The 23,699-nt window shown below is 38.4% G+C and overlaps 1 protein-coding gene across 1 annotated transcript; it reads right to left on the reverse strand.

Moving 5' to 3' along the window:
- Positions 1-1,583: 1,583 nt before the first annotated feature.
- MYBL1 (MYB proto-oncogene like 1) lies at positions 1,584-22,739 on the reverse strand (the record flags this gene model as incomplete). The annotated part of the gene is made up of 16 exons (XM_082281627.1): positions 22,684-22,739; positions 18,867-18,969; positions 18,671-18,742; positions 15,901-15,993; positions 14,500-14,720; positions 12,532-12,715; positions 12,238-12,312; positions 10,664-10,765; positions 9,180-9,413; positions 8,506-8,871; positions 7,889-8,031; positions 7,558-7,672; positions 5,848-5,964; positions 5,657-5,761; positions 3,551-3,730; positions 1,584-1,712 (listed from the first exon to the last, which is right to left on the reverse strand). The coding sequence occupies exons 1-16, from the start codon at positions 22,701-22,703 to the stop codon at positions 1,584-1,586; spliced, it is 2,259 nt and encodes a 752-aa protein (XP_082137753.1). The 5' UTR covers positions 22,704-22,739.
- Positions 22,740-23,699: the final 960 nt, after the last annotated feature.

Consider the following 23,699-nt stretch of genomic DNA (forward strand, 5'->3'; position numbering starts at 1 on the left):
CATGTAATTTTACATACAGTGCATATGATGCTCGCTCTTTCCATCTCTCATAGCAGCAAGCCGATTCTGCCACAATCTGTAGCAGCACACCCGGGAGTGGAGAGGAAGAGTGTTTGAATTATAAATAACTAAAACTACAGTGTACAATTCTATTTACCTGTCAGTATCTGTTGAGAGCACTCCATTATAACTTGCTCGAAATTAACTACATAAAAACCTCTACAACAAAAGCAAACCAAAACATTCCTTCAAAACCAAAAATAAAGACATAAAATAAGTGCAAATACCTAAAATAGGCAACTAAAGCAAGTGTTGTGACCTGTATACCTTTAAATAAGGACAAAGATTTTTCATAAATAAAAGAATGTTCTCTTTGCTCTTCAAACATTTAGTCAGTATATAAGGGTCAAAGTTAAGTGCAGATACAATTGTTTTGAGATCCAAGGTGCCAAGTTTCTTTAAAAAAAAAAAAAGAATAAAATATATATATTGAAAATGCATTAGTTTTTAGTTCCTATGCAGGACAAAGTACTCCTCGGTCTCATATAAGACCCCACCATTTCTTTCTAAATATATTTAAACAAAGTACAGGAACAGTTGCTGTACAATACAGGAATACCTTGTAATTATGTTGTAGACCAACATGATTTTAGGGCTATAGTGCAATCTTTATGTAGATGTAACATACAGTATAGATTTTTACACTTCACCACTGTAATTCTTCTGCTATTTCATATATTTTAAACTTGTCCTTTTTTCTTTTTAGCTGTTTTAACAGGAAACAACATTGGCCTCTAGACAACCTGCATACGTATAAATATCTACATTTAAGCTTTAAAATGGAAATAAATTATAAAAACAGACTCCTTTCCAATTTACAAAATTTTCCTTGTTCCTACATACTGTACAATACATTCAACAATCATCTCATTTTGAGATTTATGAAGAAAATACTGATGCTTTACACTAAACTTAATTCAACCCCTCTGCCTACTTCTAGTACCATTTGCAAATAAATATATTTAACACTGTAGTTAATTTCATTGTTTTGCAGCATACCAAAAAAATTAGTAGTGCAACTTTCTATCCTTCCTTTGTACTCCTTTCCATTGTGTTTCTTTATATACTAGAAATATGCTACATAAGCAAAAGCACATTCAGTCATGTATGTTGCTCGTTTGGAAACCAGTAACAACCTATGAACCTACTCTATATTGAAAATGCTCTAACAGATAAAAAAAGCGATGCAAGTCAAAAGAATAAATATGAAAAATAGACCTAAAAACTGTATGTTGTCAGTACTGTAATGTATTTTACCCTTCTTTATATTATAGGGAGTTACTCTTTTAATATTTAAAAAATTCACTGCAGAACTGTTTGCGGTATCCCTTCGTAAAGAATGTAAGAGCTTCATGTCTGTTCTTTGTCAGTCAAAAGAAGAAAGGAAGCTTTAAGGTAGCTTTAAGGTTTCCCTTGGCAGACTCTCTCAAAGTAAAGACTTAATTCCCAAGTATCGCACGGGAATGGCCTTCAGCATTGTTTCAGTTTCAATGGAAAGAGATGGTTGTCAGCTGCAGTGACCATCACAGTATCAGAGACCTTGAATTGCTGTTGGTAGCTGTGTATGTGCTCAGATACCTTCGTGCTTGCTCAGTCATGATAAGCTGGTCTTCCGTTTTTCCATAAACAACTGCCTCCCAGTCACGATTTGGCTGCATAAAATAAAATTCTGTTAAAAAGGTTCTTTTAACAAATTAAATACTTCAGCAATTCTCATACAATGTTTCAGAGTAATAATAAGCTATTAAAGCCTAGCAATAGTATACTTTACTGAGAGGATCCAGTTCTACAGTACAATACCTAAAACCTGTGACAAAGCTTCCTCTCCACCCTTAATCCAGCTCCCAAGCAGCGCATCTGGGTTATGCTTCAAGTTCTAACACACAAAATGAAAAACACTCTTCAATAGTCTAACTAGTTCAAAATTAATACATAAAAGGGAAGCTAATTAAGTTCTCTTCTCTTTGAATATCTTCCTCTTTAAATGTGCTAAGTTCAGCAGGCAGAAAAACACATTACTGACAGCTGTCTGGAGACACCAAGGAAGATAAAATAATTTGGCAGCTGAAAAAGAAGATTGTGAAGAACTTTACTGAACCAAGCGGCAGCCATGGAGTAACAGTCAGATTTTTGGGGAATATATAGGAAATGGCAAAGGAATTAGGAATAAAAATGATGAATGGAATAATTAAGCTACTAGTCCTGCTTTTTCCATGAAGCAAAGACTACACCTTCACATGATGTACTGAACCTCGAGCTGATTCGTTTCAGCTCCAAATTGGACCTGGCACTGGCTGGTTGTAGCATGATGAACAATGCAAGATCCTCTCCCTCCCACATCGAGCTAGAAACTGATTCAAAGGATCAGTTCTGCATATAGATTCACAAAGAAAATTATCTATATGAGTTTCTCTGTAAATTTAGCAGAACTTGATTCATGAAAGGGACTTAGGGTTAGAGAGGCCACAAAACTGAGAGGGAATTTCTCTGGGGAAAGAGAAAAAAGAAAAAAGATGGTTCAATGAAAATATTTGTGAGTATACTATAACTCAGCTCCCCTTTTAAGTATTCCAAACACCATACTTCTGGGCCAGATAGATGTATTCACCTTAGCTGCAATTCACAGGAAAAGAAATTTTTCTTTTTTTTTTTTTTAATTTTAATATCACAACTAAATGAACTTTGTTCTTCCTTCTCGTAAGAAAAGATCAGAAAGTAATAGTGTTGTCTCTGAACTTGAAAACACCATTGTTAAAGCAATTAAGTAGAATATGGAAGATCAGGCTCCAGGTATCCTGTCTTTTTTTTTTATTTATTTTTTCATTAATACAGAGCTGTAGATATTCTAAGAAGACAAAAAAACTTTATACATTAACTCCCTATGGGACAAACTGGAATTGGTACAAAGTAGGTCAAAGAATCTCTTCTTAAAGCTGGTGGTCAGGACCTACACAGAGGAAAAACTAGGTTCCATGGTTTTACCAGTATGGAAAATATATGGATGTACAAGAACAGGGCCGTAACAAGAACAGTTACCAAACAGAACCCATGGATGAACTCTGCTTTAATGAAGCCCACTAGGCTTATTATGAAGAGTAAGCACCACAGAAATTTGAGAAACTAAACTCCTAAAGAAGTTTAGTTTGCACCAGGCCAAGTTTTCTAACTCCTAGTCTTGGGCACCCAGACCTGTTTTGCAGGTCTTCCCTACCCTGTTTTTGTTCCCCCACATCTAAATCTTAGTGAAACATCAGTTTGTTTCACTGAAACAAAGTGTGAAACATCAGGGTTGTATTTAAGGAACTTAGCTATGAAAAACACTTTGCAGACAAATGACCAACTTACAAGAAATAAGGATCATGGAAACACTGACTGAAACTGGATCACTGATTTCAACAATTCTAGACATTAGTGCAAGACAGAAACAAAACAACACAAAATTTCTTTATTAACCCACTAACAGAACTAACAGAATTCTTTGCATCCAGACCTGAAGAGCTTTCTCCATTTTGACATTTTTTGTAGCACATGCATTCAGTTTCTTCTTAATTACTGCATTTGCTTTGTTTGCTGTATTTGTATCCTGTTTTTCTGATGTCAGGTTACATCTGTTGTCCTGTATTTCCAACAATGGTGTCATTAATAAAGATGTGGTATATGCATTTTTTGACTATTGACAAAAAAGAGGGTAGGGAACAGGAATAATAATTAGTAATTAATACAAAAAGACTTCAACAGCTGTGTTCAGAGAAGCCAAAATGTAAACAAAGCAAATACTACCAGAAAGACCCTAGGAAAGAATCTGAAAGAAAATGTAATGAGCCATATATGAAGAACTAGCCTGGTCCATACTGGAATCCACAGTCAATACTAAGCATAGTACAACAAGCAGCTGCTAGCATGGTTTAGGCATCACTGTGTAGACAGTTTCTTTACTCTAAAGCCACACTACTCTGATAACATTTTGTTAAGAGCAAGATTTGATAAAGTGGTAACTACAGAACAGTTTTAAAGAAAAAAGCTTGTAATTCACTTCTAGGACAACCCTCATGAAAGTAAGGATAAGGAGACTAGAGTCAAAAAAGTAAGATCACATCAGTTTCAGTGGGAGGAACTGCTTTAAGAACTGAAATAAGCACTGGATGGATCACTCCAGAAGAATTTTATATATTGGTAATGTCTATGGAAATAAAAAGAAATTAATCCAGCTTCAGTATACAAAAGTGCAAGACATATATATGTCAACTTTAAAGACCAAAAATTAGATGACAGTAACAGTGGCATAAGTAGCTGCATTCTTACAAAAACACCCCATTAAACCACCTTTAAATATTTATTCTACCTCAGACCTTATTCCTAAATTATCATCATATGGATACACAATTTCTACCTCAGGATTGGTATATTCTTCATTTTTAAATAAGATACTACACTATCTCTCTTGCTAGGAGTGAATGTTCCTGTTGCACCAGCATTTCTCATGAAAATGACAGAAAATCAACTTTCCCCCAGTCCCCTGCCTTTAACAGACCACAACCTCACGGTGCATCTTAATAAGCTAGACATCAGCGATACACAATATACCGTGCCTTAGCAAGATATTACTAAGAGAACACCAGGCATTTTCGTTATGACTGGAATGGCTGCAGCACCGCTGCTCCTCACAAGAGATGTTCTTGGGGAAGCTGGCAATTCCCACTAGGTGGCAGAGCACCCAATACCCAACAGGCAGATCCCAAGGCTTGGCACAGTGTAAGAGGCACTTCAGAAGGGAATTTGGAGAACCAGCTAGAAAGGAGCATGACTTAAGCGCCTTACACAGTCTTTAAAAAAAGACCTTGGCTCCTACATTCTGAATATAGCCTTAAACCTAATCAAGAAGCACAGACATTTACTCTTTAAGAATTGAACACATACACGCATTAAGAACTCATTAGAACAAAGTTTTCCTACAAGACTAAAGAATAAGCTATGCAATTATTCACCTGGAAAAACATTGAGCTGCTTTTTAAAGGACAGAGGGGCCAAAAGAGCCCCATATCCGATTTCTCAGTGTCTTGGTTATTGAGGCAGAAGTATTAAAATTCCTTTAGGCAGAGGGAGCACACAAACTTCATCTTTTACATGCTTGATATTCCTTAAAGTATTCCCCTACTATGCGAAGCAGGAAAAACTTGCTGCCTAACATGCAATTATGTATTTTCAGAACACATCTGCCAGATTGTCAAGCATGCATAGCACAAGAGCAAATGTCATCTTCCTGGTATATTACAGAGAACTTCAGCATGCTGTGTATGTTAAAGTTTACAGGTAACCAGCATGGAAACAGCTTTGCTACAAACCTGTAAAGCATTCACATTATTTTACCTACTCTGAAGGACTGAAAGGAAAAATTCATGCATGAATTCAAGCCCAATGCTCACCTATTTCTTAAGTACATAAAATAGCATTTCAAACTAAAGGTATTTTTCACTGTCTAGATGCATTAATCTAGCAGCTTCAATCCAAAAGTTTATTATAGTTGACAGAAGACACACAGTTCCATATTAATATTGCTGCCAGTGATGCTCTTCAGTTAGCTTCATTTCATTCTTACCTGTACATCTAAACTATTATCTTCTGTTAAGCGCTGGGCCCCAACCTCTTCTTTTTCCTGTGAATCTAGGACCAGTGATTTTCTGACTTTTTTAGAAAAGTTGTGCTGAAAGAAACATTTTGCAGAGAAAAATTGTAAAATATTATGTAAAAGCAGTTATTCCCTATTTGAAATTACTACTGTCATATTACCTCCTGCTTGCAGTTTTTATACAAAGTGTCATCTTCCTCCTTGGGAAATATATCTGTTCCAGTTTCCTCTTTCAAAACTTCCCTAATGTCTTCCTCCGAGAAGGCAAGTGGTTGTGACTAAATGTTAATTAAAATTGAAGAAGAAAACACATGAAGTCTATTAGTTGCCAGTTCCTACCATATTCCACTTTCAGCTAATGTAGGCCAGAAGAGGGATCTTGCAAAACATAGCAAGAAAGGACCTAAGCTACTGTAGTTAAAAAACCACAGGGCTACATTTCAAAGCTATGAAGATTTTTTTAATTTCATTTTACTCCACATTATTTCTAGCCAGATAAAACATATACATGCACACAGTGCCTCAAAAATGCAAGGTAGCATTGAAGAAAAACTACTTGTTTGCACTTATTAGTAATGGTTATCCACTGATAGAATAATTTATATACATTAAATACCTACAAAAACACATATGTGTATATATACATGCATAAAAACATACTAAAAAACTGTGCTAGAAATGTATAACTGTTGTTATGAAAATAATTTACACCAGTTTTAACACAAATCTTTGAATAAGACATTGATAGCCCTAAGTACAGTACAGAATTTCACAGAAGCCATACAGATGGCTCCTTTGTGTACCAACAGGAGAAGAATTCCCTTAAGCCCTCAAAATTTGATTTTGAACAGGAGGTTAATAGTGGACAGAAACAGGAATGCCAAACCACTCCATTTGCATAGTGAGGGACTGTGAATCTATAGGGTAACACAGATGGTGCCAAGCCCCGTGGCAAAGTCTGAGCTACCTTCTGTGTTTGCAGAAAAGAAGTAGTCAATATATATTGGCTGGAATTTTTTCAGAACTTGAAAAGCATATGTCTACTGAATTCCAAAAGTTATTATGCATTAACATACCTTAGCTAGGCTAGGAAGAGAACAAAAATTGAATTCATTTGGAACAAACTAACAAAAAAGGTAACATTATCCATAGACAACAAAACCAAAAAAAAAAAAAAAAAAAAAAATCTGTGACAGCCAGAAGAATCAGAGGATCATGAACTGCTATACTAAAATTTTGGGATTTCAGATGAAGAAGACTGCTAACATCACTCAAGATTATCACACTGTGGTAAACACCTAATTTCAGTCCTAGTGCTGTAGAAGAACCAAAACCAAAGAACAACCCAGCTCTTACATAGTCCAGAGGATTCAAAGATAATGCAGGTTTTCAAGTGAAATGTGAAAGTTGTTTAAAATAATGAGCTCAGTCAAACTCATGTACAGCAGCTTGCTCTTACTAAGTTACCCAGCTGGAGAACCCACACCCATTCATTGTCGAACTTACAATTTTTCTTTTGAAAAAACAGAACCCTAAAGTATTAAAATCTCAGGCAATTATGTAACCACCTCGTAAGAGATACAGTGTTAGCAAGGCTAGGTAAATTTAAAACAACTTACAAACATGAAACTGATGCATTTAAGATTACTGTGGATCAAATGATTATATGCACCAAATTACTGTTCAAGAAGATAATGCCTCCATACTACACAAGCCTAACAACCAAATCCAAAGCGTTTTTGAGTCACGTTCTAGTTGTTCTCTAGGATAAGAAAATGCTTTCTAGGATCACAAGGAGGCTTACAGTACCTCAAAACCAAGAGGACATTTAGACTTCAACAAAGAAGAAAAGAAACAGTATCATCACATACCATAAGTCTGAGGGGGCCATACTTTTTTTCCTGAGCAGCCAAAGCATTTTTAAAAGGAGTTGGTGTCCTTGGTGTTGAACCCAAAAGAGATCTTCTCATTGTGGGAGTTCTAAAACTATTCAAGCATATAAAAGCATTCATATACACATTTTAATATTTTATCATTAGCAATGTAATTAAATTAATCTAAGAAACATTTTAATATACTTTAATTTACACAACGGGTATCAGCACCATGAACCTGAAAGTACTGAGATCACTATAGCATTACCCCACGTGTACTAAACTTTAATTTAGTAACACCACCAGATGTTTAATGTCATAAACCTACCCCACATTTTCCTTTTGATCTTGTGGTGTCATTTCCTTGTGTAGAGGAGTCGTAATAAGAACTTTCTGCCCACAGATTGGAGTCGACGTAAATGCAGGATTTTCAAAGTTAAATTGTTCATTTCCAGAGCAAGTGTTGAAAAACTAAGCACAAGAGGGGGGGAAAAAAAAGCAACCTTACAGAACAAAATTTCACCACTGTGCTGAACAGCAAAGACCCCCGAATTATATACACATATCTGAAAGACTTTTACTGACAAACCCCAATACTCTATTCTTGACTTACACTTACTGCTGAAACCTTGATTTTCTTCTTAAAATCCCTACTACTTACTCAAGCCACAGAGACAAAAGGTCTCTATCAACAATTATTCGCATGAGAAAGTGTGAGCTGAGACACAGGTTGTCACTGCTGCTGCCACCCTCCCCATCAGTCTTCAAAACAGAGGTTGTTTAATGATTTATTTTTAAGATACTTACTCTTATGCAGATGCTGTAAGAAGTTATTTTTGACATATTTATTTAGGCTACAATGTACTTCTAGGGAAGAAACTACTTATAATTTATAACCCACCCACTACAGTCTTCACATTTAGCCATATTTAAAGATGCACTCACCTGTGATGGAGAAAATGGTAGTGTTTTCACTGGCGTCCGCTTGAGTGCAACATTGACGGCATCGTTACACAGGCCATCGTTCAGATCGGTCACCGGGGACTGCCCAACACGCAATCTCTTCTTCTTTCTCAGGATAGCAGGTGGATTGCTGAACTTAGTTAAGTTTGAGGTTGTTGAAAAAACTGTTTCCTCATCCCCACTGATGCTGCTGTGGTTTTTGCCATCAAGCATAATACCGACATTATACTGGCACTCAGCAGCCCCTTCACTGGGTTGAAGCCGCATTAGTTTTACTGGAGCCGGCTTGACAGGGGATACAACAGCCTCTGAAAGCTCAAAACAGGTATCACTCCACGCTACCGGATCCTATGAGGCAAGATGCAAAATACAGGCAGGCTTATCCAAGATTACTTCACAATGTCCAAGATAATCTATCAGCCCTCTAGCTCCACAAGCCATATATTCTTCCCAAATTATTCTCCCTGTCTTTCATACAATCATAAAATACTGAGTATTTTAAAACAAAATTGTTTTTAAAAAGGCAATAAATCACTTGATAAGGTGGAAATTATAGACAAATACAAAATAAGGCAATTTTAACAGTACTTTACACATATTGTGTAAATTGACATTCCTAATTAAACACTTCTTTTTAAGAAGGAATACAAACTTACAATTTCCATAAGGTCTAGTGTCTCTGCAAATTCTGGAATGGTTTGTAGAGGTGTTAACATTCTGTTTGCTTCTACACCCAAATACTTAGGTGGTGAATTCTGCTGAACAGGTGTGATGCGGGTCTCGTCCATGCTGTAGAAATCACTTGTTTGTTCCTCGAGGCTACTTAGTGTATTAGGCATACAATCTTCCATGATAAAATTTCCAGACCAACAAGACAAGCTTCCAGCTTGCTAAAAAGTTATCAAGAAACATGTTAATTTTATTCAACTTAGAGGTTGAAAAGAGTCAATTACGTGACTGCAGGGTGGAAAAAAAAAGTAGTGTGTGGAAAGACTAAGCATAACTATTAATTTTGGCATTTTTAAATACCAATTATCTGTTTCAATTAATGCAGTTAGTCTTCTCTTTACATTAACATACTCAACATTCTCAAATTGCGTAAGATTTTTATCTTACCTCACATTCATATCTTATACACACTCATAACTTAGGTAATTATGGGCTGTATTGGAAGCCATCTCTGATGCAAGTTTCCTGCGTACCTGAACACCAATATATTATGAAGTCATCTTCAATACAGAACACAGGTAAATTTTAAGATTAGAAAATGTTTCTAGAGCGTGAAATACTAGTTGTTTGATCTGGGTTTTTTTAATGCAGATTTTGCATTAATAGTTTAGTAAACTTCTAAAAGGTTATTCCATTTCAGTAGCCTGCTTAGTACCCAAGAAATAAATTTTAATTTTCACTGGAAATCTAGAAGCAAACCAGATTCTACTAGATAAGTAGAACACTGCACTGTTTCAAAAGAATGCCAGGAATAACTGCACCACATAAAATCTCAAGTTCACCTGTATTCTAAACTAGGGATCAATATGGTTGGGTTAGTTAGGTGTCTGATATGCAAAGCTCTCTGAGGAAGCCAGTGACTGTCATCTGCAAGTTACCCTAATTCTACAGAATTAGGGAAATTCCACTGAATTTACACACAACTTGTGTGCAGTGCATATTTATTTACTGTTCATCATGTCCAAATGTGGATATTAAGTATTGCAAGCACTCACACTGAAGTTTGAGGAAAATATAATCTACAGGACATTTCAAAATCAAATGGGGCAAAACCTATGTATTTTTCACCTTTCTCTACTGAGCAGATGATCAATATTACTGATGTATAAAACGGAATGGCAGTGATATAAAATGTGTTACATCTTCAAGAGGATTAAAATACTGGGTGTTAGGAACTGCCAAATTGCTGGTCTTATTTCTGCTGCCTTCACAGTTTAGAAAACTGCACTAAAAATAAGTTCTCTCAGCTCTAATACACAGATTTTTGTTTTACAATGCAACAGCCATAGGTTTGATTTTAGACGGTCGGGTGAAAAAAATACCACACTAAACCAAACAACCGTTACTGAATTTCTGAGGATTAACCTCAGTAATGCATATTCAAATATTTAGAGAAATTTACATTTCTTACAGAAGACATTTGTTTTCTTCTGATTTCATTCTCTGCTGACATAAGTAGCAATTCAAGTTCCTTTATTTTCTTTTCTTTATCAGGATCATCATCAATAAATGGCTGCAGAAAAATTTAAGAAAGAAGCCATTACTATTTTTCACTTCCACCACCCCTTCACGGTAAAGACTCTATATTATAACACAGCTGTACTTTTAACAGGAATCCATACATAGAGGGAACAGAACTGTTCAGGTTGTATCATATTTTGTAGTACAGAAGTCACTCACAAGCAAAACAACTACAATAATCAGGAGATGGATCTGATGTAAAAGTGGTGTGTAAGGTGGTATTTTAACTGGATTCTAATATGGCCTATAAGTTATCAGCATGCTAAAACACTTTCTAAACTAAAGTCAGTATATTCTGTCTTTAACAGAACCAAGCCTCGGCACACTGGTTTATGTGCTTGTGTTTTCACATGCCTTCTAAAATTTTGTGTTATTTATCCTCACTAAGTGTGCAAGAAAGTGTTTCAACTCAGCATTTGCTGACACAGTATCTATACAAACAATCCCACCACTACTATCAGAAAAGAAAATTAAAGAAGTGGTTTTGATTGGTTTGTTTGCTCTTAACCTCCTTAACACTTTCCATTATTGCTATAAATATATTGAAGGATATACACTATCCTCAATTTAGAGAGTACTTCAAGGAGCAGAAAGTATCTTATACTTTTCCGTGTAGGGCAATCCAAAGTGTCAAAAGCCATACGAGGCTTTGTTGTGACTTGTATTCTTATACCAAATCAGGAAAGAAAATGCAACATGAAACAGATGACCTGCATGGGGAATCTTCAGGTTAGGTAGAGCTCTACAGAACTCCCCTATCTAACACAAACACAACGTGTATTATTCCCTGTGTCAAAATACATTTTTTTACTAATTCCAAATTCACAAAAATTCTTCCAAGGAGTCATATTAGAAACCAAGATCTATAGTCATTCTGCATCACATAACGAATTTCAGATATATTCCAACTGAACCCAAAGAAGCAAAAAAAAATATGTCCAACTTCTATTTGCTTTAAATTTTCTTAATTCTTCAGCATTTAGAATGCTGCAAAAGAGCATCTTCAATTGATTGAAAGATGTTTATCAGTGAGAAAGAAATAAAACCTAATGAGAACAAAAAAGCACAGTCAGAAGTACAAGTCACAGTAGGCTGAGTTTTTCAGACAGAGTTATATTTATTATATATACGTAAATAGTAAAGTCTTGTCTTTAAATCTCTCATAAGCTAGGTAATACTAATATAGGTCACGATTTAGCCTCCAGATTTAACAAGTAAACTATGTTTTAAGCCATATTTCTGTCAGAAATAAGCACAAACATCATGTTTCTGGGATTTATAAAGAGAGCTTCATTTTTCCTACCTAAAACTACCAACTACACTAGCAAGCTTACTTACAGAGGAAGCTATATAAATTTAGGTGAGTGAAAGACTAACAGACATTTTGAAGACACACATCTATTTATTTTACTGTATAATATGCAGTAAATTCTCCTTAATTTACAAAGGATGTTAACAATTTACCTGAGCTATGTTGGAAGAAGATGGAGCATGTTCTAGACAGCTGCCTTCTGGTGAGGCATACTGATATGCTGGAATCTAAAAAGACATAAAACATTTTACAAACCCTCAACAAAAGGAGGCTATAAAATTATTACTAGTTTATTATACATAAACTATTCATGATTTACAAATCCTAAGTTGCCATAAAATCACAAAAATACAAAGATCTTCAATCTTTCAGGTTTGTTTCTCATTTCAAACCAAATCAATTATTTGAAACTGGGAAATACTAATTATTCTAAATTTTGAACTTACATGTGTCTGAACAGGCACATAAAATTGATTCTGAGCGTGCAAGTGTTCCATAGTCAGGCAAGGTTGGGGCTGAAGTTCAGCAGAACTAGCGCTTTCAGACTTTATAACACTTTGCAAATATCCTTCCTGTTCCACCTTTCTTCGCATTGTTGAATTCCAGTGATTTTTAATTGAATTATCAGTCCTAAAATGAAAGTATAAAACAGTGACTGGTTTCCATATCTCAAATTTTAATATATGACACAATTTACAGGGTTTGTAGAGTAGGTTAATCTGAAGCCACATATCCAGAAAGCTCCAGCAGCTTAAACTGAAAGTTCTATTATCAGTGGGGTTTTGGCATAATGACTAGAAAGCTACCCTTTTTAAAACTTCCTTCTACTAAACTTCAAGTGTGCCGGAAATTAAAATTAAATTCAGTTCAACTCTATTACAGAGGGCTTTTAAGTGATCGGGAGGAATTTGAAGATACCTCCAAAGTGTTAGAGGTCTTTCTATGGGTTCTGACTGTAATCATGAGGGGGAACCTTTTTTCTTAGATATGTGGAATAACATAGTGGACACAAGGTTATTTACCCCTCTGCTATAAATTCGCAGTACATGTAGCTAAGACAATCACCCTACTGTCCCACAGCATCATAAAGGCACTCTGTCTGGTGTTTGCCACTGGAAGATATCTCTTCTAAAATTGACAGCCTGCAACCCCCACTCTGTGTTTTATGTGCAGCTTTGTGGGAGAACATCCTACTGTCTCTTCATGCCCTTGATCATGGATAGGATAAAACAGGCATGGCATTTTGACAAGCATGCTGAAATCACTTTTAACACTAAACAAACATTAAGGCAAAAGTAGACTATAACTGCATTACTGTCTAAAATACTAGCATTATTATTCCCAGCCTTAGGTAGAGGTACGTAGGAACAAAAATTGGTTAAAACCCCATTTTTCATTTAAGATCAACTCCAAGAAGTATTCCCCTTTTTCATCCCACTAGTGTTGGACTCTACAAATCTTCTAGGTCTGTGATCTTTAGCACTCTTTAGCTAAGTCTCAGATTTGTTGACAACAAACAAGCTAAATAGGAATTCTTCTGTCAAACTCATCTTCCCTCTCTGAAATTCTATTTAGATGCCACCTTCTCATTCCTCCGAAGGATTTATTATGAGCCATGGATTGTGCACTTAATCAAAACACAAATTTTTTACGCGCACATCTCTCATTATGCCAAGATAACAAATGTTGACATTCCTTAGGCACAGCTAGACAGTCACCTCTTGAACACACAAACTGAATTCAGAAACCTTAACACTGAATTTCAATTAACAGTACAAGGTAAAAGAATTATTTCATTAAACTCTTTACACACTACAATTTTGTTTTCCACAACCATAGAAATTGGAAGTCAAACTTGAAAGAAATAGAAGGCGAACAATGCATACGATTCACTCAACTTAGAGACTTCATGATAACCAACTAACTTTGCAATGCATGACTCCTAAGCCTGGACTTTTGAAGGGTACTAAGACTTTCTTTTACGAGTGTCCAGTTCAACGAGTGCTACTCAAAAAAAAAAATCAGATCTTAAACCAGGAAAGTCACCCTCAAATACACATTAATGAAAACCCTTTGATATCAAGTTTGATATCAAATCATTCTTCTACTACTACTTGCAGTTAATTCAGTTCAACTCTATTACAGAAGGGTTTTAAGTGATCAGAAGGAATTTGAAGATATCTCTAAAGTGTTAGAGGTCTTTCTATGGGTTTTATGTCTTTTTAAGAATATATACCAAATTCAAAAGATTTTTAGCATCTATCAAGATAAATATGTTAATAATATCATAATATAATAATATGTGATGTAAGTTTCAACAGATACTCCCTGACTAACAAGTTAAGATTTGAAAGGGTACTGAGATGACCACTCTTCAAATTCCAACATTTAACACAAATAGAGTTGAAAAGCACCTTCCAGGAAGAAGTTTTGCTATTTCAGCCCATCGGTTTCCCAAACGCTTGTGAGCTTCATAGATTATTCTGTCCTCTTCTTCTGTCCATGAAGACTTTTTTACCTCAGGATTGAGATGGTTATGCCATCTTTCTCTGCACTGCTTGCCTATTCTTCCTTTCAGGTGTTTTGCAATTAGAGACCAGCGCTTTGGACCATACTTCTGAACTAATTCAATAACCTGGAATACAGATGAAAGCACATTTTAATTTCAAAACCTATTTTACCTAATCAAAGGCTGAGAACACTGATAAACTCACATTTTAGAATAGCATTATAATAGTCAACTGATATTAGGCCTAAGGAGGCAGACAGTGACTTGGGGGTTTAAAAATGATTTTTCAAGAAATCAAAACATTACTAACTCCAAATTTTCTGTGTTTAGAATATAAGTGTATATTGATGAAAACATACATTCGGAAGTTTCCTTTCTGTCACGCACTGCATAAACTGACATCATGAAAGGCCAAAAAAGAAACCAGTAAAGATATTTCATTTGACTACTTTCAACAACATACATACGAAGAAAAACCCACACCTCTACACCTAGAAATGGAATGGAAGTTGGGAGTTTTTACAAATTAGAAGCTTTTCCTTAAAAAACTAATGAGAACTGCGAAAAAAATAGATTAAGAAGACAATATTCATAAATTGACAAATAGTAATTTAAAACATCTTAGAACAGTTTTAAACAGTAGGAACAAGAAACATATTTGAAATACCACAGGAAAGCTGTATTTGCACCTCCCTATCAGGCAGTCCAGGTTTTGCAGGCAAAAGGCTGCAATACAGATTAACAACAGTGGGGTAAAAAAGGAGCCTAAAACATTGTGATAGCTTCTTTACAGAAATAAATGGTTTCCCAGAACATTCCAAGCTGGAAAGAACCCAGAAGGACCATCAAGTCCAATGGCCCATAGAGGGATCAAACTCACAACCTTGGCATTATTAGCACCATGCTCTAACCAAATGAGCTGATCTCAGGGTTGTAACAGTAGATTATGAAATAATTTCCCTTATTCCCAATCCCTTCAAGTCTGGTGGGTTTGAGGAACAAAAGATGTAAATGAGACCTTTGATCTTTAGTGCTACAAAGAGATCCCCCTGCTTGGTAAGCTAGAATAATTCAGCCAGCACTCTCACTAATGGGAAATGAAATTCTTGAGCAGTCCTGACATTCCATCTACTTAAGAGAGAACTTTTTTCTTCTCATACATCATAATGCAACATAAGTATGTCACCATGTCACAAGATGTATGAGACATCAGCTAAATGGGAATGAAACCTAAGAAAAAGTACACATTCTTAGCAGCCATATGCCAATTTTATTAAAGAGCAGAGTATCAATTAGTTTTTGTTACCCTCTGATCTTCTTCTTTAGTCCAGGGACCTTTAATCAATTCTGGGTTTAGTACCTTCTGCCATCGATGCTGGCACTGAAAATCTGAACGATTCTGAAAGAGTTTTAGAAGACCAGTGTAGCTGTTAAACTCTTGAATACATAAAGCTGTAAATACATTCTAGCATGAATTATTAGCTTATTTCAAATTAAAGGACTTATTTAGAACTTTGTTCTAAGTATAATAGTTAAATTCTCCCTTATTATTTCTTATTCCATTTGCTTATAAAAACTCTTCTCCAGAAAAAAACAACCTTGCATGAAGCTCTAATCTAATTACTTCAATGTACTAACTTGATAACCAAATTCAGAACTTACTCTCTTTAAAGAAAAATGTGTATTTATTTTTGCCCTTATTACTTCACACTTTCTCTAAACTTTGTGGTTGATCTATTTTTGACATTATCTGTAACTTAAATAAGTGGAGAAACTTTTTAAGGAAATACTTTTTCTTTCAAATAAAAGAATACACTTTTTGCTAAATCCCAAATTAATGTATTCTCAGCTCTTTACTTGAGTGTTAAGGAAAACAGATTCATATCAAATTTAGTTAACACATACTAATTAAACACCATTGCTTTTGCTGGTCAGGACAGATGGTGCTTTTCTGTAGCTTCACTAAGGATCTTTTGAAATATTGTTCCCAGTTACGAAAGAGAAGTAACTTTCACTTAGCCTCCTAGACCCAGGACAGCATACTTTTTTACTGGGACATGATTATTTACTTGCTTCAGTACAAGCTGTTGGATAGCAAATACCAATTGCAAGGTTTTGCTGGTCTTGTCTACCAAGTAAAGGTGTTACCATGCTAAGATCAAGTTAACAAAGCAGCAGTCTATAGAACCAGAAAAAACACCCAGAACACTAACACCTGAAATTACACTGTTCACAGTATCTTCAAGCTAATCACAAGTAGTAACTCTATGATTAAAAGCACACTACAGTTTTTTTACAAAACATCATCATTTCCTGGTGAAGACAAGCTGTAAAAGACTCAATATAGAATAGCTGTTACTATTTTGACAAAAGAAAAACATTTTAAATTGTGGCCTTTTAGTGCTTTTATCTTCCAGACATTTCTGAAATCATAATATGATTTGGAGAGAAGAGCAAAACAAATGATGGGATGATCCAGTATAATCGTTTCAGTCTGCCTTAGCCACAAAAAAAACGTGAAAGTGATTACAAGCTACACTCCCACTCTTGAGAGCCACCTTGAAGCCATCTTCACTTTTTTGGGGCAGAATGGAGGGAATTTGGAGGTTTACCTGTGCCCAGTCCAGCAAGGAAATGAGGGTTTGAAAACACAGCAGTTTGAGATACCCTTGGTTTTCCTAGCAAAAGATCATCAGTAACAAGGTAAGAGCGAATTATGCCAGCCTCTATTATCTGGCTGTTGCAATAGGTTGCCTAAAGCGGCTGTGCAGTTTCCATCCATGGAGATATCCAAACCCAAACAGACACTGTCCTGGGCAGCGTGCTCCAGCTGACCTTGTTTGAGTAGGGGCCATGAACCAGATGACCTAGAGAAGTTCCTTCCAACATCAATGATTCTGCAGTAGGCAACCTGATCATGCAAGTTTCCTATGATAACTGTGGAATGTTTTTTCAACTTCACTTGAGCCCAACTGAACAACATTTTTTTTGTCTCCAGAACAGATTATTTTGTTTTCAGCTGAAGAAGTTTTTATTAAACTGTTAGATCTGTTAAATGCAAATTCATACTACACCTGCATATCAGTATCACCAAATGTATTTTTAAACAGCTTAATATAAAAGCTTTTTGATTCTCCTCTGCCATTCACTTATTTCACTGATTTTTATTAGGGAATAACATACATGTAAGGAATATGGATTTGCTTATGCATGACTTAAATTTAGAAGCTTTGAGTTTATTCCCTGATATCTATATTGTGCCACTTGCAAAAAAAATCAGAAGCATCACAGTTGCACAAAAATATGATGAGAACAATGCAAAGTTAGAGTTGTTCAGCATTTAGAATTCAAGTCTTTTTTTACCTTACAATGGAATTTCATACAACCACATCATCCCAGACAATATTGTAAGAACCTCAAAGGTAGGAGGAGGTGTAATTTTTTGATTTCTAATATTTGACACCACTTCTAGGAAGTGATTTCAGCCTTAGATTCTACTATGTTTTTACAGCAGGCATTTTATAACATTTGTTCAGAAGAGAAATAAACACCATCAATTCTAGTTGTAGGTACTTTCTACCATTACCTCACAGAAGCAGTGATCACTGAAAAAAAAAATCAAATCCAAACAAACAAAAAGACTCCAACAAACACATACAAGTAAATAAACACATGCACCCTCTTGCCTATGGTGTTCAAGAAATTCATCCTGCTCCTTTCAAGCAATCATTCAAATGCAACCCACTCTTCTAGCTGCTTCAGAAGCAACCTGTGAATTCTGGATATAGCCACCACAAGTAATGGAACCAGTAAGATACAGGAATATATTCCATAATGAAAACAAATAGCAAATGTGAACAGAAAGCATTTCTGATCATTTCAGACTGTCACTGAAGACAGTGCCAATAAGGTTCTTCAGGGTCTGAGCTAGATCTCAAGTCTATTTTAGAAGCATCCTCTAAAATAGTTTTTACTGTTACATGCTTCTGATCTATTTCACCTCATTTCCCAGCTAGACATATGACCAAAGTAAATAAATATTAAGAGAACTTAACTGAAACAGAGATTCAACTTACTTGTAGATGACTAGCAATGAAAGCCCAATCATCTGTACCATTTTGTTCCACCAGCTTCTTTAGCCTTTCATCCTGTTAAGACATAATCTCAGCCAATAAATTTTACATGCTACCCCAATACAATAATAACATATTTCATGAGCTAAGAAGATTAGGTAGGGATCAGACTAAAGCAAAAAAAAAAAAAAAGTATTACCTCTTCACGGGTCCATTTCACCTTGCTACATATCTTCTTCAAACCTTTTTGCTGTGGTACTTCATAGTCATGATCCATATATTGAAAATCATCGTCTTCCTCACTGCAAAGTACAACAGAAGAGTGAAGATGATCAAAAGAGAGTTTAAAATACCTCTGAATAACCTATTTTTTCTAATTACTTGTACCTTTTTACCAATCTGTACATATTGTTCTAAAATTATATATGGGATTTGCATGATATCAAGGTCTGCCTCCAGCAGTTCATCATGTCAAAGTACAGAATTCATTTTAATTTCAAGGCCACACATTGGACAGATAACTCATTCCAAGTTGAGACTTAAATTTGAAGTAAAAACTACTTTTTAGGATTTGTGAATTTGTAACACATTTTTTCATCTTTCTTTTACATGAATGAGCTAACAGAGTGGTTTGTTAGGCTGCAAAACACATTCATGATCCACCTCCATGACTGAAACAAACACAACAAAAATGTCAAATAAGTAAATGTCAATTTGAGATTTTAAGTGGGCTCCTGACTTGACTAAAAGCGTTGCCTCAGTGTTACAGGAATTAGATACAAATCTCTGAAGACAGATACGTTCCAGAAGAAATAACTTCGACATCAGCGCTGAGCCTCAAAGTGCAGACCCAGAGGGGCAGGCAGCCAGGCACCCCTGAGACTCCACGTAGATGACGCTCCATCTACTGGAGAAATGCGGAACTCCACAGCCTGGATAAACAAAGCCTTCCAAACAGGCGGCACAGGGAAGTGTTTCATGGAATCATCGCTAAAACTTGTGTGTCAGTGACTCATGTTAACATAAATTCAAACACATGTGGAAACCTAGGTCTAACAACAAGGCCTGCAGTGCCCCCGCATTAATTATACCAAAGGCCCAAAGAAGGGACTCCCATCCAAATACACTGCTTAAATTAAAATCAGTTTCACAGTGCAATTTTTTCTCCATTTTATTACTGGTACAAAGCACAATAAAAATATAATAAATTCAGGTTCAAAACAAAACGTATTAGTTGTGCTCATCCTTGACAGTTACTTCAATTTTTCAACCACAAGTATAAAAAAACTCCTTACCCAGTAATGAAATTAACCTGTGCTGGTGTCCTAAGAACAGATTAGATTGGAGATCTCTCCATTATTTTCCAAAACACGCAATGATCAGCACAGCATGCTGATTAACCACTTACACATTATTTGTTATTTCCCATTAAGTCTGCTCCTGTTAGCCACAGAGAACATACTTTACTCAAAAGCATTACCACAGGATAGCAAGTGCCCAACTCTTGCAGACTTGCTTCTATGTCCTACACCATATGTTCATTTGCCCTACTTAGCTTCATGATGCAGCAGTTAAACATAAACATATGAAAACTCTGCTGAATTGCTGAAAGACAAGGCAGTAGACTTGTGGAAAGGCCAACAGCAAGTTCTTCACTGTACTTTCAAAAAAAATGAGCTGCAAACACAATGACTATAAGAGGTTTGCATTAAGTGGCTTAAGACTTACAAAAAGAGAACTTAAACTCAGAAGTAACTGTTTTCTTCCCCCTACCACCTCCTTTTTTTTCTTTTGTCCACAGGTATCTGACAAAGTTCAGGGATATATTTTAGGATAGTAACACCAAAATATGTTTCTCATAATACCATTTCATACCAAGCAAGCCATACAGTTCACTTATAACTAAAATCTGGCCTTCTTGTCAAGCCCTTTGTCAACACAACCTCCTCACCCACTGCACAGCAAACTAGCTCATGAGCAGTCTCCAGTTACGTGAACACTCACGGGGATTTAGAAGAGGAGGAGGGGCTTCATATACACGCCAGTGACACTGGTGAGAGCGCCGGTGCCAGACAACGTGGGGGCCCCATGGGCAGCTGCAGTTTAGAGCCCTGCACTGGGAACTCTCTGGCATCCCACAGCCAAACCGCCGCAGCCGACAGTGCCTCTGTGCACCAAGCAGGCACTAACCTCTCTTGCACCTCGATTCCACCTGAACAACCACCTAGTCCTGAGTCTTGTTTAGAATAGTGCTACAACAGACTATAAATCAAATACAGATGAATGGCTGGCACTACTACTTTAAGCTTTCAATTAAAATGACAAGATTTTTAAATGTGGGGTTGTTATAGCTCATTTGACAATTCTTTTGCAGTTATGAAACCGTGCTAAAATACAGCACCAAAGTGGAAGGCAGCCACCAAGTTTCATCAAATAAGACATCTGGGACAATAAAGTACGTATTTTGTGAGATCTGTTCTAGCTGTCCTTGCAATTCTGAGTTGAGAACCATTAAAGGAAAAAAATCAAGCTTCCAAATGCAACAACCAAGAGCAGTTTAACATAAAACGAATATAAGATTAAATTTAATACCATTTCGTGCAAAGTTATTACACTTTCTCCTTACTCCACACCTAGATTAAAAGTCTTGAAGTCACTTTTATGTAACCTCATAGCTTCAGTGATTTAGTTTTGGAGATACCATCATCAGACACTGACACAGCATGCGCCTTGGGCTGTCAATCTCTAACCAAAGCTTCCTCTGCTATCCACAACCCGTTGTATTTTCAATCATGAAACCAAGGCTCTCCACAGCCATGTGAGATAATACAAGTTAAGCTTGACAAAAATGAAACTACTGCTTGTAATACCACAGGTGAAAGTCCCTTAAACTACAAAATGCCGATTAGGAGTGCCAAGAAACACACTATCTCCGAGCTATTCTTTGAGACAGCCAAACACAGCTTCAGCAGTCAGTCTCTGCAAGCAAAGCCCTTTGCAGCTTACACAACTAGAATACCAAAGCATTTCTTTCTTGTTTTAGCTGCAGTTTTGCAGAAAAATATTCTTTTATAATTTTTTCCATGTCAGAAGAAAACGCAGAAGCAGTTTTAATATGTGTAACTTTGAAACCACCCCCAACTCCATTAAAAGTATGCATCCACAATAAACCCCAGATACCATAGATAACTCACCGGGTATCCTTTCCTTTCTCAGTACTAATCCTTCTCTTACATTTCTTTATCGCTTTTCAGAAACCGATTTAAGCCAAGACTAACCATTGCGACAAAACAGTTCTCCAAGACCCACCTTCTGAATACAAAGCAAAGACACACCCATTTTCATATCAATAAAACAAAAGATGTATGAAAGCCATCTAGGGCAGCTGCTGGAGCTCTTGAGCAGAACATTATCTCTCAGGAATATTTCAGGCTAGATTATGACATCTTCAATCAAAGAATATGTCACACGAGAGAAAGTAGGCGCACTGAAGACATTGGGAGAACTCAACAGGCCCAAACTTTACATCAAGGCTGTGCCAAAGCCACTTAGGAGGTGAAAAGGAGAAAGGGTTACTCCACCAGAAGGAAAATAACCAGCACGGAAAGCTACTGCGGAGACAACGTAGCTGTTACTGACAAGCTCAATTGCCCAGGTAAGTTACAACAAAGACGACCTGAGCGAAAGCGCAGAAATGAGGGCGGCTGCCAGGGCAAAGGCGGGATCTGTACCCGAGGTGGTGCCCAGAAGTCCGAGAGAAGAGATACCTGCGAGAGTGCCGGAGGGGGAGGGAGGTGGGCAGTGACAGCCGACGCCGGGGCAGTGGTAGGAGGCCGAGAGCAGCGTGAGGGGCGGGGCGGCACCTGGCCGGGATCCCGGGGCGCGGGGGGAGCACCTGGCCGGGATCCCGGGGCGCGGGGGGGGCCACCGGGACTCGCGGCAGCGGCGTGGAAGGCAGCACTGCCCGGGAGGGGATGGGGGACAGAAAGCGCAGAGCGCCCCGGTCCCGCACTCACCTGCGCCGTCTCTCCGCCATCCTCGGCGCGCACCATAGGGGGGGCCGCCACGGCCGCGGGGCGCAGTACAGAGCCCCCGAGCCGCCCGGGCTCCCTTTCTCACAGCAGGGCAGGGGACGTAGCGGGGCACCGGCGGCTCAGAAAGGCTCCAGCCGGGCAGGGATCCTCCCAGGGCCCGCTGCTCCCCGCGGTGCCCGCAGCGCCCCGGCGGCCGCCCTCAGCCCCGGCCCGGCCCCGGCGCGTCAGGCATGGCTCGGCCTGGCCGCTGCCCGCAAGGACGGGGCGCGCAGCGGCCCCTTTCTCGCCCCTACTGTGCCTCGCTCTCCGATGCTGTCAGAGTTGCCGCGGGTTCCGGCGGCACCCGCCGCCCTCCTTCCCTCCGTCTGCGGGCCGCTTTGCTCCGCTGCCCTGCCCTGTGCCCGCCCGGCCCCCACCGCGCACCGGCCGCCACCGCCGCTCGGGCTCAGCCGCCGGCGCTCGCGGCGCGCTCGGCCGGTGCCGCCCGAATCTCGCGCGCAGCCTCCCCCCCGCGAGCCGCCGTTTGAATCTGCGCAGGCGGACTGACGCCCCATTGGCCGCCGCCGACCGCACGCGGCTCCGCGCGCCGGGCGGGAGGGGGCGGGGCCTCGCGCCGGCGGGCGGGCGATGTGACGGGGCCGGGGCGGGGGGAGCGGGGTGGCCCCGCAACGCCCCGCCGCGAGCACCCGCGAGCCGCCCCCGCGCCGGCGGCAACGGCGGCGGCTCCCGACGGCAAAAGAATGAAAAGGTAACGGCGGGGCCGCCCCCGCGCGGCAAAACCGAGCGTCTCCTTCGAGCCGGAATCGAACCAGCGACCTAAGGATTCCCGCGGGCCGCGCCTCTACAGTCCTCCGCTCTACCAGCTGAGCTATCGAAGGGAGCTGGTTATACCGCCGGCTGCACGGTATAAAGCCTTTCTTGGCGGTGCCACCGGTGATGTACGTCGTAACTAGCGCTGGAATTCCCTTCCCGGGAACAGCTGGAGCATAGAGACGCGC

Source organism: Coloeus monedula, assembly GCF_965178545.1.
Source record: "Coloeus monedula genome assembly, chromosome: 1".
NCBI classification, from domain to species: domain Eukaryota; kingdom Metazoa; phylum Chordata; class Aves; order Passeriformes; family Corvidae; genus Coloeus; species Coloeus monedula.